Here is a 16,194-nt window from a genome sequence, read left to right as displayed (position 1 = left end):
AATTGTTGGGACCTTAGTGTTTGAGATTTTGGTTATAGAATACTATGTGATTAATTTTGTGGGACATGAAGTATGTATTCAGGCATCTAATTTATTTAGAAAAGGCCTCTGGAAGGAGTTTTAGTTCAAAATACATTTACTGAGCACCTACAAAGTACAAAAACTCTTTGAAGAAGCCTACACAGACGCTGCCTTACGCACACCCCAGGGCAAGGCTAACTAGTGGCTGTTTCTTCAAGGAGCCTGAAATGGCAAATTAACAGGATGTTTAGTCTCAGTCAACAAATACTAACAGCAATGCCATTTCATAAGCAGTGATTCTCAGGGTGTGTATGTGTGTTATAACATTTTATGTTTGGAAAATAAACATACATAAATACATTTTTTAATAAACATACATACATACATTTTTCTGAGTACAGACCTGAAAAAGTGAGGCTTGAAAAAACTCTTGGCTGGTGAGAGCTCAGAGAATATGGGCCCAACATTTTCTTGCATGATGAAGCCTGTCCTTCTGGGGATCATCACAGAATCTCTGGGGGGTGTTGTCACCCGAAAGGGGCCAGGTCCGTAGCGGGTCTGCCTCGGCCAGCCTGCTGTGTGTGGGCTCTTGAATTCATGCAGGAAAGATTTCACAACAGGAGTCCAGACAATTTTGAGAGTAAGTGTATTAAAGCTGGGGACAGGAAACAAGGAAGGGCTTAAGGTAGAAGCAACAAGAGACTAGACTGCTTGTAGCTCACTGGGGACTCAGAGAAAAGGGGGCCTTGAGACAGGTTCAGGGGGTCAGCCTGGACAAGCTGCTGATGCCTGCTGCTCCCCTGGTTGCAAGTCACATGGGGACCCTTATTTAGGAGAAAGAGAGCAAAAGTACATGCCCAAGAAAAGGAGGGGCACAGGTGTGCTCCAAGGAGAGCTCCCATTGGCTTCCTTTATCTTGGAGGTTTTTATCTGTTTTCTAAAGGCAGGAATTTTAGGAGAGGATCCCAACAGAACATTCATCAGCTTTCCAGCTGTGTCCCTCAATATGCTGATCCATCGAGATGAGCATATAGAGGGGTCGGGTCATTCTCTGGTCAGATTCACCTTCAAAGAATGTCATCAAAGAAGGATCAGGACCAAGGCGAGTCCACCCCAGCTGGTGTGGGACACGTAAACCATTTGCTCTTAAGTGTCCTTTGTTAGGGATGATAAGACTTTGAGATATAATCTGGCTGTAAATTTCTTGCCCAGTTTGTTCAGCTATATGTCTGTTTTTCCATTCCATTTGCCGAGGAATTTTCCTAGCCTCAGTTTGAAATTTTTAAATTTTGTTTACCATGGAGACTTTGTATTTGCTTGTGAAAAACTTTTTAAAGGAAAGGTAAAATCGTATTTCCATCTCCTAAGTAATTGGCTTTAGCCCCCAATACTGTCTCTGATCAAGTCACATCCCAGCTTCTTTTTCTATTTTGAAAACCTCAAAATGAAGAAAGACCCCTGGTATTACACTCCGCTTTCAGGTGGGGCCCTGCGGATGAATACAGTGTGTGTTCAGAATTCCATTCTCAACCGGGTAGGTTATTTTTTTAACAGGAGACTCAAGGACTGTGAGAAAACTGAGCCTATCGACCTTATCTAGTCATAAAGTAGGTTCTTTTCTTGAAGCATTTAACTCCTTTTTTTATGTGCTTAGAATTCCGTAAAGAGACTTTAAAAGACCTTTTGCTTTAGGACAGAGAGCCAACATTGGCATAACCCACAAATTTACAGATATGAGCCAATGGACAGGGTTAAAACTCCTCCTTCACCCAAAACATAAAAATGTGGATTGTCCAGGTGCCTTTCTTTTGTCCCTCTGTCTCTCGTCTACTAATGGAAGGTCACCAGACCCAAAGGCATGAGGTGGGCAGAAGACTGGGTAACATTTAGTCGAGGGTGTCTATGCTTGCATGTAGACCGAGCCCTTATCTGTCTGTGTATCTGTGTGCACACACGCACACACGCCTTCAGTGCCAGGAAAGCCGGCTGGGTTCAGGAGACAGAAAAATAACACGGGACTGACTGTGAGCTTTGGTGACTTTTTCATCTGTTAGGCTAACAAAAACCAGAGCTCACCAGAAGATTAGCCAAATCTCAAAAGAACGAAAACAAAAAACACCTGAGTTATGTTGTGAAAAGTGATATGATACACTGAAAATACCAAATGCTGGCAAGGATATGGAACAACAGGAACCCTCATTCATTCTAGTGGGAATGCAAAATGGTGCAGACAGTGTGGCAGTTTCTCACAAAGCTAAAGGTAGTTTTTCCATGTGGTCCAACCATCATACTCCTTGATATTTACCCAAGAGAGTTAGAGACTATGTATAGCCATAAAATTGGATATTATTCAGCAACAAAGAGAAATGAGCTATCAAGTCACAAAAGACATGGAGGAAACAGTCATTTCTGGTGTGATTGTGGGTTATTTTAGATATCTGACCAATTGGCTTTAACTAGTTTAAGTTTTCTACTTATAAAAGAATATATATGTAAATTACCAAAAATTTAGAATATACAGAAATAAAAACGCAAATCAGACAAAAATCAAGATAACCACTGTAAATATTTTACCCCAGACCTTTTGTCTATAGAAATGAAGAATATTTTTAAAAACTTGGAGACATACAACAATTGGGGGGGCTTTGTATATTAGTCTTATTGAAAAATTCCCATTAAATGTCTGGGGAATTGGGCAAGGCTTTGATTAAACCCAATTAGACACATCAGCTTGTCCTCCCCACCTACCACCCAACTGTGGGCTTATTCCAACCCAGAACATTTGAGAGCATCTGGTTGTTGAGTTAGGAGGCGGTTTCCCAGTTGTGAAATTTCTTTGACCCCAGTTTCTAGCAGCTCTGAAAGTCTAAGACAGCCAGCCCAGGCTTCCCTAGAAGCTGGCAGGGACTTGAACAACAGAAAGTGCAGGGAGAGAGTGAGGGAGGGAGGGAAGGAAGGAAGGAAGGGAGGGAGGGAGGAAGGAGAAAGAGAGAAAGGGGGAGAGAGGAAGGAAGGATAGGAGGGAGGGAGGGAGGGAGGGAGGGAGGAAGACCATGAGAAAATGTGGAATCTGAGAACAATTAATGGAATGCTGAGAAGTGATTCCCTTCCTCTGGGCCAAAGACAGGTTTGCAAGGGAAATAGACACTTCAGATATAGACCAGCCTAGGTGTCCAAGTTTACACTCTGGGCCACCAAGCAAAAGATAGCTATCTATCCTAGTACCCACGAAAATATCCTAGAGATAGCTCCTTTGTGAGCTCTGGAGAGCTACTGGGATGGATTAGGCAGAAAGTGACCCCTTGGGTTAGTTAACTCCTAGATGGCCAAAAAGGAGCTGGGTGAGCTGCAAAACACAATAGTTAAGGGTTCAAGCACTGAAGTCATACACACTCCAGCTCAAATCCAGCTCCATCTCTTAGGATAATTACTTAACCTTTTTGTGCTTAAGTTCTTTTCATTACTTATTTTACAAAAATGGAGGTAATACTGTGTGGTCTTCCTGTGAAAATTAAATGGGATGTCTAGACATACGGTTAGCATATGATCTGTAGCAACTGGCTCCCTACATTTGTTCCTCCTGGGGCGTAGGCATTACTTTAAGGCAGCGCTCCACCCCTGGCTCCCAAGTGAATGTGATGCACTTTAGTTCACATGACAGAGATGGTCCTTTCGAAGTTTTTGCATAACTGAAAAGAATAGAGAAAAATCTAGATCGAAAGAAAATAAAAACATGGGGTTGGCCAAGAAGTTTGGTTTTTTTTTTCCATAAGATGGCTCTAGTAGTGTTTAGTTATCTTTAACTTCACTTGCAACAATTTTGTTACTGTATTGTGACAGCTGTCATATCAGTGTGCATTAAAAAAACTTAATCAAAATTAGCAAATTTTTGTGTAGCAACTTTAATATTGAAGATGGAAGAAAATATGCAACATTTTCAGCATATTATACTTTATTACTTCAGAAAAGGTGAAAACACAACTGAAATGCAAAAAAAATTGTGCAGTGTATGGAGAAGGTGCTGTGACTGATTGAATGTGTCAGAAGTTTCAGTTGGGAAGCTTTGTGTTGAGATTTCTCGCTGGATAATGCTCCACGGTCCTGTAGACCAGTTGAAGTTGATAGCAATCAAATCAAGACATTAATTGAGAACAATCAACGTTATACCACCTGGGAGATAGCTGACATACTCAAAACAGCCAAATCAATAAAGTTATTGATGAAAATGAAAAATGTGTCTTTTATTGTATGGAAAAAACCATACAGACTTTTTGGCCAACCCAATAGTTTGGCCCATTTGAAATCCGTGGGGTAGGTGCGGCCAATGAACTAGTGCGATCTACAGCCGTCCCTTTGCGCCATCTAGTGCACAGCAAGGGAAAAGCTATGTTTTTATCTTCAAAGTCTAATTTGCCAGAAACATGTATTCTAAACTAATGAGTTTATTTATTAATAAATGTCATTCAATAGTTTAAACAAAGTAAATGATTATAATTCTAAATATTAAGTGCTAAAACGAAATTTCCCAAACTATTTAGGATTTAGGTGCTGTGTGCCACAAAGATCATCCACTGAGGGGAGAGCATCCACCCCAGTCTTAGCAGCATGAGTTTGCACGGCCCACCTTTCCCATTGTTCTGGTCCTTCTCCATCGATACCCGTTATGCTTATTCTGGTGCATGAACTGGGAGTTCCCCTGACATGCAGGAGGTGTCTTCCCAACACACTGCCGGACCTTGGTACCCTTCTGCTTGATTTCTAAGAATGCAACCATCACCTAAAATATTGCTATAATCCAACTGAATATCTGTCAAGGGCCTATGTATTTGATTGGATTTTTCTGGTGTGTATGTGGGTGTGTGTTCACTCTGGGTTTCCTTTAATGCCGTTTATTTATGACCTTTATAACTTGTTCCCTCCCCCAGATGTTATCTATGAGGATGAAGACAATGGCAGGCAAATCTCTCCCAAATGTGAGTAATAATAGCACTCTTGGAGTACCCAGAGCTGTTCTGAGAATTTCTCTTTAATATCATTGTAGTTACTATTAACAGTAATCACAACAGTGTTATTTATTAAATTCCTGTGATGTACCAGACATTTATAAGCATTTTTGCAAAATAGAAATTATGACCCCTGGTTTAGAGACAAGGAAACAGATGCTCAGAGAAGCAAAGTGGCTTATCCATGACCACACAGCTGGCCACGGTCAGGGCTGCACACAGGTCTGACTGGCTGCAAAGGCCCCGCAATGGGTTTCTCGTCTGTTCACCTTTGTGCCCGTGACCTGCCAGACCCTGCGCCTGAGATTTGGGGCCCCTCAGGGCTGCCACCCCTATAGGACCGAAGTCCTACTACCTAAGACCCTTACTACCACAGAGCCCGGGGCCAGTGAACCCAGGAGGAGGGGACTACATGTGGACATGACACAGGGACAGCCAAAGGCAGCCCGTGAGCTGCACGTTCATCTCCTGCAAAACAGGGGCTTTGACTGAGGGACCTTCTCCAAGGCTTGCCAGTTCTCAGAATTCCAGGTTCTTCCAGGAGCTGGGGGAGGGGTACCTGTCGGGGGGCTTTAATGCAGCCCCCCGGTCTGCCACGGATGAAGAAAAAGACTACCAAGACATGATCTGCTTGGGGAGGAAAGGTGGCCACTTCTCTCAAAGGGGAAGGGCCCAGAGCCTCTCTCTCTAGGGGCTTTTATTACATTCATTCACATAGGAATACGGATAAAGCTCATCAATCATTGTCAGCCAGTAAGGGTTAAACAATACATGATTTACAGAGAACTTTGAGGGCTTATTCTGAGTTACAGCCAATTAGTTAGAGGGCCATAAAACTTTAGGCGCCAGACTCATCTCAGGTCTGGACCCTTATCTTTTAAACTGAGGGTACAAATTAAGTAGGTTTCACAGGAATGTATGTATTTTTGTTAGGCCTGATTCCCCAGGGAATCCGCCCCTCCCAGCACAGGACTGCACTGCCCTCTGTCATTGTTTCAGCCTTAAGTCAGGCAAGGGAAGTAAGGCAGCCAAGAGATTAGGAGACTTCTTGCAGACAGAATGAGGACTCAGGCTATTTCAAAGTCGAGGGGCGAGGGTCCATCACCCCCTTTTTCCACAGCCCCCCGAGTCCTTCCCTGCGGGCCTCTTCCATGACCGTGCCTGTCTTAGGTTGATCCTCCCTTGAGGATTCTTACCCGTCATTGGCTAACTGGCCAAGCTCAGGGCCAAGCAGGGTGAAGTGGGCAGAGGTGGCACACCTGCCAGGGAGACAAGCTTTGTCTCCTTAGTGGCTTATGGTCCCAACTCTGACTCAGCCTTAATCATGGGGGGTTACAGCCTCTGAAACCAGGCAGGGCAGTTCCCAACAGGTACCAGGCAAGTAGGGCATTGTCTCTGCTGCCAAGAGCCCAGGGCTCTTGGGGGGGGGGGGCACCCGAGGGCACACCAGGAGCAGCTGCAGTTGGTTTAAGAAGAAACTCTCCCTTAGGAAGGGTCTTGTGAGGTGATTGTGGGTGCCCCACCCCCTCCCACACCCCTTTCCTCCTCTGTCTCCCACAGCGGGACAGAACAGAATACAACACAATAGAACAGAATCAAATAATGGAATAGAACACAACACAATAGAATAGAATAGAATAGAATAGAATAGAATAGACATCACACACTCTGAGATGTCTGGTGGTTCCACAACCTTGTGTCTTAATTTTATGAATACACTTACATTTGTACATTGTGTTGGGATATAAAATTAGCATCTCCCTTCAGGTGCACTGTGAGGCGGCTGGAACTTGTCAGGTCTTTCAGTTCCCAAGTTTCCTCCAGCCCTGCCCACCCGAGGCTGTGGCTGTGCTATGGTCGATGGAAGCAAGAACCCCCACCCCATCCTCCTAGCAGGTGGCTCTCTGGTCTCTGGAACCTGCACTGTCCAAGGCACTGAAGCCATGGACCCTGGAGACCCAGGGAAGGGGGCAGTCAAAGGCCTGAATGTTCCCATCCTCCCCTGCAGCCTTTCTGCAGGACCACCATTCCTTGTCCTCACCATCTGCTCCTGGCATAGGGTCTTGGGTTGGATGATCGCCCTAAAGAGGCATCTCTAGGGGTCCCAGCTGATGCCCCTCAGTCACCTATGGAGAACGGTGGTGGGAGGCACCTGCCTCAGCCAGTTTCTCATCTACCCTCAACTGCCTCCCCCTACCATGTCCTGGGACCAAAAGTTAAACTAGGGTTTCTGGAATCCTCTAGGAGGGGGCTGACTGGCTGCTCCCATGATGCACCCACAGCACCCCTGACCTGCTCTGGGGAGGGTCCCCTGGGCCCCAGCACACAGACTAGGGGTCACCGTAGACAGCAGGTTGGGGACCTCCCAGAGGGCAGCAGAGCCTGCCCCAGGAACCCATTCTCTCCATCTCTAATTCCTACAACTGTGACTGAGAAGTCGTGGCCACATGCTGTTTGTAGCCCTACCTCCTGTCCTCCCAGAAAAACACTCTCTTTTTGTGCTTGAGCAGCTTCCTACCCTCTCCCTTTCTTGCCCGTTTCTCTCCCCTGATGCCCACCCATCTCCCATTTCCTTGGCAGCCTCTGCCAAACGTCACCGCACTCCCCATGGGGAGATCAGAGGAACCAGTGTGCCCTGCCTATCTCCAGTGAGTGGATTAATGACCCAAGTAGTCGCCACGGTGCACAGGGTATGAGCTCAGGGCTGTTAGACACAGTGGGGAGCAGCAACCCCATAGATACTGAGGCTGCTCTGTGCCTGGGGGGCGGGGGTGCCGGCATAACTGTGTAAGGGCCTTAGCCCCATTTTACAGGTGAGGACACTGAGATGGGAGAGGGGTAATCATAATCACTAGGCCAAATTTCCTTGGCCTGCAAGCACTGCAGCTGGACAATACAACATTCCTGCTCTTTACCCAACACTCTAACCTGCGGTCTCTGCCTCCCACTGCTCACAGGCAGGTTAGGGAGGCAGCAGAAGAAACATCCTCATGGGGAACTCAAGCTGAAAGTTTTTAATGTTTAAGTTACAGTTAATAAGCTTAGCAATTAATGTACATAGAAAGCTATGGTTCCAGGAACTGGAATTATGACTGGACCCCCCCTGACTCCAGGACACCCACAAGCAATTCTACCTTTATGCCCCAGGAGGGCTGCAAGCGATCGAGATGGTATCTGAGCTGTTGCACTCCCGGGAGGGAATATCTAGCCACCCAGGACACAGATAAAGAACCACTGCTCAGCAGATGAGAGGGTGCTAGGAAGACTGCCTGACTCCCGCTTTTGTCTGATTAGCCTTTCCCCTGAATTCCAAACCCCTTTCCTACACTTTCTCTCTCCTTATAAAAGGGGCAGTGTGAGATGAAATGTAAGACGGTCTGTTAGGGTACACCACTCGCCATCTTCTCAGATCGCCAGGCATCTGAACAAAGTGCCCATAAAGATTCAATCCTTGTCTCTACTTACCGGTTCTGGTAGTGACAGGCAGCATGAACGCAACTTTCCTGGTTTCAATCCTATGTGGCCCCCCCCACCCCTCTCCTCAACAACGCACCCAGATTCTTCCCTTCTTTCCCCCAGGCTGCTCCGGCAGGGCTTGTATTTCCATGGAAACAGACAGTTGTGAAGGGGCAGAAGATATGGAGAAGGGGAGCGGCGCTCTGGGTGTAAGTTATTTCCTTCTTACCTCTTGCACGTTCTCCTTCATGCCTATTCATCAGCTCCGGCCTCCTCCTCCTCTCCCACCCGCTGGCCTGGCTGTCCTTTCCAGGACGCCCGCCCACAAGGACCCGGCCAAATCCAGGAAGCTGAGGTCACTGCTCGGACCCTCCCTGCCCAGCAGGCCCCACTGCACGGGCTTCTGGCTCCTGGGTGCGGATGGTAGCGAAGGGACTCCTGCAGGCACCTTGGTGGCCCTGCGGGAGAGCTGGGGTGGGCCTGCCCCCGCCCTGTCGGGAGGAATCCCGGTGTGGGACCCCCGCACCCCGGCGAACTCTGAGGGTGCCCCGCGGGCCCCTCCCCTCCCTTCCAGCTCTCGGGACTTTTCCAGTTGGACGACAGTTACGATACCTGTGCCGCCACGTCTGTTCTGGACACGCGAGAAAGCATCCGGGGAGAGAAAGGTGATGGTGAGAAGGACACGTGAGTGTGAACGAGGAAAGAAAGGTGAGTCAATTCGTTAGCCAATGCTTCTCTGACTTCCTTCTTGGAATTTCGGGGCAGTAGACAACCTGAGGAGAGCATTGCGGGGTCCACCGGCTTGCTCGCCCCTCGGGGGAGACCACTAGTGTCGGGGTGGAAGCCGTGCGGGCAGGCGAGTGCATGGCGCCCGAAGACCCCTCCCCAGAGAACACACCTTCTCCAGGCAGCCACGCCCCCTGGGCTCAGAGGGAGATGCCCCCGCCCCGGGGAGAGGGGGCCTTGGGTACAGGGGCCTCGCCCACCCCTAGACTAAGGGCAGCCAAGGGGCCTCGGAGCCTGCGGACCGCCTCCCTGGCAGCGGGGCCAGGGCCGCCCTGCGGGACACCACTCTGACCTCCCACTCCGGCCTCCTCGTCTGGGCCCCGCATTGCTGCTCTGCTTGCAAGTCACCCACGGCTGCGTGCTGTTGCCTGTTGCCCACTAGAGGGACTCAGTTCAACACGCCGCTGAGCCCTGGGAATGCGGCAGCACTCAGCTGCCCTGGATTGGCGGCAGTCTGAGTCCTGGGAAACGCCAGGCATGCCTTAGGGAATAATCAGAAGCATGAGCGATCCTCCAAACCACCATTTCCCAGAGTGTGTTTGGCAGAATAGGTAGGAGAGTATTAGAGTTAATGAGTTAATTCCACAACGACGACAAAATTATCTAATAATAAATACATTTTAAAAACACTACATATTCTGTTCCTCTCTTGGTTGATTCCAATTAGATTAAAGGATCCGGGGACTCTTGCAGAAAGGAAGTGTGTATACTTTTGTTAATCTCACCATTTCCTAAACTTCTTTGAACCCTTTTCTTTTGTATTGGCAAAGGGAAAAGGTTAAGCTGTTGTAACAAAAAGATCCAACAATATAGAGACTTAAAGAATATTTCTGTCTCACAAAACAGTCCTGGTTGGATATGCAGGCTGCTTGGCTTCACACAGTCATCTGGGGTCCCAGGTTCCTTCTGGTTTTCTGCCATCCCCGAGGACATTGTCCTTGTCTATGGAGTTGAAAGCAAGTTTACAGACTTGGATTCCCAGCTCCCAGGGGGGGAAAGAACTTGGCAGAATGCACGTGCAACATTTGGAGGCCCACCTGCAAATGGCACCTTCTATTCCTTCAGTGAAAGCTTTGTTGCATGACCACACAAGCTGCAAGAGGGGTTGGGAGCGTAGCTAGGAGCCCATTGTCCAACTACAATTGAGTTTCTGTGTGTTGGTGCCACCCTGCCAGCCTGCAGCAGAGCGGGGACTAGCATCCAGGTCTCGCAGCTCCCAGGCTCATTATCCTGATCCTCATTACCATGCTAGCATTGCTTACTCCTTCAACATGTGTGACGCGCCTCTTGAGTTCCAACTTTATTGTCAGATGAGGACAGAGAACTTTGTAAAACATATTTTGGCTGATTCTCTATAAAACATCAACTTCATCACTCTGGCCGGTGTGGCTCAGTGGGTTGGAGCGTCACACATGTAGGTTGTGGGTTTGCTCCCCAGCCCAGGAACATACGCCCCGGTCTGGGCATGCACCAGAGGCAACCAACCCACGCTCGTCTCTCTCATCGATGTTTCGCTCTCTCCCTTCTCTCCCTTCCTCTCTCTCTAAAAAAAGCAATGAAAAAAAATGCCCTCGGGTGAGGATAAATAAATAAATAAATAATACATCAATTGCTTTTTTAATCTCCTAGCACTTATTTATGGATAAACTTTTGAATATGGCTATCAAAGTAGCAAAAACTATAGGTTTATATCATAATATTTTAATTTGCCAGAAAACACATAAGACAAGACTTCAAATGTTGTTTCATTCAGTGTTGTTTCACTGATGTTAATGAAAATTTAAAAAGCCAGTTCCTGGCTGGGGCCATTGTTTGTATGGAGTTTGTATGTTCTCCCCATGTCTGCGTCTGGTTTCCTCCCACATCCCAAAGATACGCACGTGAGATGATGCGTCTAAATGTCCCCAGTCCGAGCGAGTGCGGGTGTGAGTGTGCCCTGCGGTGATGGATGGGCATCCTGTCCAGGGCTGGTTCCTGCCTTGTGCCTAAGCTGCCAGGATAGGCTCCAGCCACCCCTCAGCCCTGAACCGAAAAAGCAGGTTGGAAAATAATAATCTTCCTGGTTTTCATTCATCTTTCTTAAGTGTACGTGTAGTTCACATGTACTTTAATGTTTAATATTACAAGTGTTTTGCATCTTTATTTACAAGTTTGGTGGAGTTTTTGTAACCAGAAATATGGTATAGGAACCTAAGTCTCGTCTATATCAATCAGCTTAGGGGAAAATTGGTTTCGTCACATGTCATTTCACTTAAAGTTGCAGTTTCCAAAAGTTGCGGTTTCCAAGAACCTATCTCTAACACTAAGTGAGAACTTACTGTACTACAGAAGTAAACAACCATAAGAGGAACAGAGTATAAAAGTCTTGAAATGAACCCAAACACATCTCAGAATTCACAGTGTGAAAAGAGGCATTTCAGGTTACTTCTGAACAACAACAAGAAAAGGATAAATTACGTATGAAAGTGGTGCTGGTATCCCTGAATAACAATGTGGAGAAATAATGTTGATCTCAGCCCTTAAAATAATTCATATTGTTCAAATATGTGACTTAAGGGAACATGAAAGTCAAAACATTTAAAAAATAATTTTGAATCAGGTAAAGTCTTCCCAGGCAAAAACAATACCAAGAGGCTACAAAAGAAAATCTTGATTAATTAGGTAATGTAAAAGGCAAAATCTTATGTGTAGAAAAACAGGGAAAAAAGTCAAATCATAAATACATTTTCAACATTTACGGGACAGCCCTGACTGGTGTGGCTCAGTGGGCCGGGCACTGTCCTGCAAGCCAAAAGGTCGCCGGTGCAACTCCCAGTCAGGGAGCACCCCTAGGCTGCGGGCCAGGTCCCCAGTTGGGGACAGGACCTGTGAGAGGCAACCACACATCGATGTTTCCCTCCCTCTCTTTCTCCCTCCCTTCCCCTCTCTCTAAAAATAAATAAATAAAATCTTTTTTTTAATTTAAAAATTTATGGCACAGAGTATTTCCTTGGTATTTAAAGAGCTTTTACAAATCAATAGCATAACAATAGGAAAAGAAATGGGCGAAGGACATGAATATACACAGGAAGAGAAATTCAAAATCCAAAATCCAGTAAGTATATTTAACAAAGCAAAACAATGAGATATCATTTCTCATTATCAGACAGTCCAACATTTAAAACTTTGATGCTACCCAGTATAGGAGAGACTGTAGGAGAACCAGCACTCACACACCTTTGGTGAGAGTGTAAGTAAGAACTAGGTTTTTAGAAGACAATTTGCAATGGCTATGCAATAAATATGCATATGATTTGATCCGGCAACTCCATGTCTAGGAATTTATTGTGATGACATACAAATGAACAAAGATATATAGACATATACAGGTGTTGATCATAACATTACTTTTGATAGGAAAACCAGCTGTAGAAAACGGGGAACAACCCAAAGGTCTGTGGCAGTTGTGAAAGTTATCCCCAGATTGATCCCGCTCCCTTTGAGTGTGGGCTGTAGTGACCACGCAAAGAAACAATTTGGTGGAAGTGACGGTAATAGACTTTCAAGACTAGGTTATAAAAAGCATTTTGTCTTCTTCCTTGTTCTGTCTCTTGGATTACTCGCCATGGGAAGCCAGCTACCATGTTGGGAAGACACTGAAGCAGCCCCGTGCAAGAAAGACCCACATGCAAGAACTGAAGCCTCTTGCCAACAGCCATGTGAATGAGCCACCTTGGAAGTAGATTCTCCAGCCCCAGTCAAGCCTTCAGGTGGCTTCCGCTCCAGCTGATTTCTTGGTTGAAACCTCAGGAGAGACCCAGAGCCAGAAGAACACAGCTAAGATGCTTATGAACTCATTACCAGAGGACCATAAGATAATAAACATTTGTTGTTTTAAGCTGATGAGTTTTGGCGTCATTTGTTAAGCAACAATAGATAACAAGTATGTTAAATAATAAAAAGATGGTTAATACAGTATTGTACTGACATTATGCAGCTGTTAAAAATAATGTCTTCTGCTTGAGATGTAGAAAGCTAGTAAGAGTACTAACCCCACACTTGCAAGATTAAAAAAAATCTGGAAAATATGCAAATTCACAACTTTTCTTGAACTCGTGATTACATCTTACTGGAAATCGAAGGAAAAACAGGCAGGCACCTACCAGGTAAGGAGAGACCCAAATGCGTGCTTACCCAGGGCAAGCACTTCTGTATGCTGGCAGGGAGAATCCCGCTAAAATTGTTGATGGCCCAGTGTGGGTGGGCTCACAGGAGAAAATAGAATCCCTGGGGACCATAGATATAAGGGAAATTTGCATCCACTTGTGCAGACTTTTCTCCAATGATCTCTTTGGCCACTCACAAAGAAGATTAGCAAAATCACGAGAAAGCATCTCCTCTGGCATAGACCTGGAGGAGGGGAATGTCAGTTGATAAGGAAAGGTCTAAAACAACTCAGATCCTAGTGCCTCGCCTCTGTGACAGAACAAAAGCAGAGCTGTTGGAGGAAAGCAATAAATACTTAAGTCCCTAGGGATCTAGTAAATCCAGCCCAGCTGGGGAAAGGTAGCAGAATTAAAAGCAAACCCCCGGCCCTGGGGAAGGGGCAGGAATTTGAGCTGGGTCCAGAACTACTGCTGGGGGAGGAACAGAAACTGAAGGCGACGCCCCAAAAGACCCAGGACACAGTACCTGCATAACCGAGACATATCCAGGCTCACTAACAATTCTGACTTACGAGTAACACTGGAGTATTTCTCCAGTGCACGGAGAGACTCTCCAACACGCAGCAGGGAACCCTCCAGCTGAGGGGGGAGCAGAGATTGAAGAAACAGATTTGGACAACCTAGCCCATACCCGAAACCCAGCTAACACGTGCGGAATTTGAGTGTGTATCGTACTTTGGGTACTATGGCCACAACAAACCCAAGGACCTACACAAAGGAATGAAGACTGCCAGAAACGGTAATCACACAGGTATAAAAGTTTTTCCTCTTAATTACATCTCTTTAAAAGATAAATTAAAAGACAGTGTTCTTTCTCTAACTCGTCTGTCTTTCTGAGATCCAGAAATCCCATGGTTATAATTAATAATAAGCACATTTCAGTATTTCTGTGTGTTTCCTATAGATGCCCTTTGAGCTGAAGTTGTAGGGAAAACAATTTGATATACTTCAATTCTGTAAATATATAGGTGTATATATATATACACATATCTGTATTAGAGGAAAAACTGCCTTTATTTATTCCTGTAAGATATCACCAATTAAATAAATATTTCAGTGGAAGTTGAAATTTAGGGATTTATTTAATTTTTGAGCTATAGAATGTATGTTGTGTTTTTTTTGTTTTTTATTTGTTCATTTTGGTCTCTCAACAAAAGATATCAAAATTGTTTACAGAATCTCATATTTTATAGACATTTGTTATCTCTTCCAATCATGACAATTCTTCCAAATAATTGTTCAAAACAAATACAGCTCTAACCTCCACATCAAAAATGAACTGACTTAAAAAAATCTATGTGTTGTGGAGTTTACAACACGTGCAGACTCACAATGTATGACAGAGCAGAGCAGAGGCCAGGAGGGAAGAAACTGAAGCGCACCGCTGCGGGCTCTCGTGTCGTATGTGAACTGGTACAACGTCACTGGAGAGTAGTGTGTGATCCCTTAACGTTGCTCACTATAAACCCCAAAGCAAACGCGAAAATAACACGACAGGGTTATGAGTGACAAGCCAACAAGTGAGATAAAATAGAATGTTAAAAATTTAAGTAATCTAAGACTTGGCCACGAAAAATAGAAAACAATCGCCAAGACGGTAGATAGACACATAGTCATATCAATAATTATACGGTCTAAACCCCCCAGTTAAAAGGGAGTGACTGTTACATTGGGTATGAAAATAAAAGGTCACCCTGTGGCCTGTACGAAACCTGCTCTAAATATGAAGACAAATAGGTTAAAAGGACGAAAAAAGATCCTATGCTAACACTCATCAAAAGAAAGCCAGAACGACGATGTTAATCTAAAACAAAGTGGGTCTCAGGACAAAGAACATGGTCGAAAATAAAGAAGCTTTAAAAATGATAGAGTGGTTGGTCCATCCAGCGGACATCCCAACCCTAACTGTTCACACGTCAGCAATAGGACTTCAGGATACACAGAGCGAACACAGAACTGCCCAGAGAAATAGACGCGTGAGCCTGAGAGAGAGACCACCATCGTGTTGTCTGATTAATAGAGGAAGGATATAAAAGGTCTAAAGGTTGCCTTTCAAAGATATTGAGTATATTTTGCATTCTGGGAACTTTTGGTTTGTAAAACCACTTGGGAGTAGACATTATTTTCCGCATTAGACAGCAGAAGAAACCAAGGCACGAAGAAGTTACCCAAAGTCATAGGGCTGGTGAGTTGGAAGGGTCAGATTCAAACCCAGATCTCCCTGACTCCAAGTTCACGCTCTTCCTGCTCCTCACAAGCGGAGTTGGGGGTCCTCAGGTGGCCACGGGGCCTCAGCAGGGCTGTTTCAGACATTTTGAGAGTACACACAGAGACAGACGGTGTTCTAGCCATTGTGTTTTAAGATTCCTGCCCCTCTGCTCTGGCTGGTGTGGCTCAGTGGACTGAGTGCTGGCCTGAGAACCAAAGAGTCGCTGGTTGATTCCCAGTCAGGGCACAGGCCAGGGTTGCCGGCCAGATTCCCCGGTGCAGGGCACAAGGCAACCACACATTGATGTTTCTCTCCCTCTCTTTCTCCCTCCCTTCCCCTCTGTCTAAAAATAAATAAACCTTCAAAAAAAAAAAAGATTTCTGCCCACCCTCATGACCGAGGGGTCACAACTGAGGGGCTCGTTGTCCCCAGGCTGAGAAGAGTCCCCGGGTTTACAGAAATGTTCCCAAGATCTTAGGGGAAAATGGAGATCTAACTTGTGAGAGAAGGGGCT

The 16,194-nt window shown here is 45.6% G+C and overlaps 1 protein-coding gene across 3 annotated transcripts in view; it reads left to right on the top strand.

Annotated features, from left to right (window-relative positions):
• Window positions 1-13,116, top strand: part of MCF2L2 (MCF.2 cell line derived transforming sequence-like 2) — a 213,783-nt gene extending 200,667 nt beyond the window's left edge. For 2 of the 3 annotated variants that reach the window (XM_053918126.2, XM_053918124.2), the window contains exons 26-29: window positions 4,947-4,994; window positions 8,604-8,689; window positions 9,055-9,188; window positions 12,883-13,116. In XM_053918126.2, the coding sequence (XP_053774101.1) occupies window positions 4,947-4,994; window positions 8,604-8,689; window positions 9,055-9,168 (248 nt within the window). In that variant the 3' untranslated portion in view covers window positions 9,169-9,188; window positions 12,883-13,116. Of the gene's footprint in view, window positions 1-4,946; window positions 4,995-8,603; window positions 8,690-9,054; window positions 9,189-12,878 lie in introns of all 3 variants that reach the window. The other variant, XM_053918125.2, reaches the window with a different exon arrangement.
• The last annotated feature ends 3,078 nt before the right edge of the window (window positions 13,117-16,194 follow it).

The sequence above is a fragment of the Desmodus rotundus genome, chromosome 2 (genome assembly GCF_022682495.2).
Source record: "Desmodus rotundus isolate HL8 chromosome 2, HLdesRot8A.1, whole genome shotgun sequence".
NCBI lineage: Eukaryota > Metazoa > Chordata > Mammalia > Chiroptera > Phyllostomidae > Desmodus > Desmodus rotundus.
Note: the sequence above shows the minus strand (reverse complement) of the source record. Positions and strands in the feature narration are given on the sequence as shown.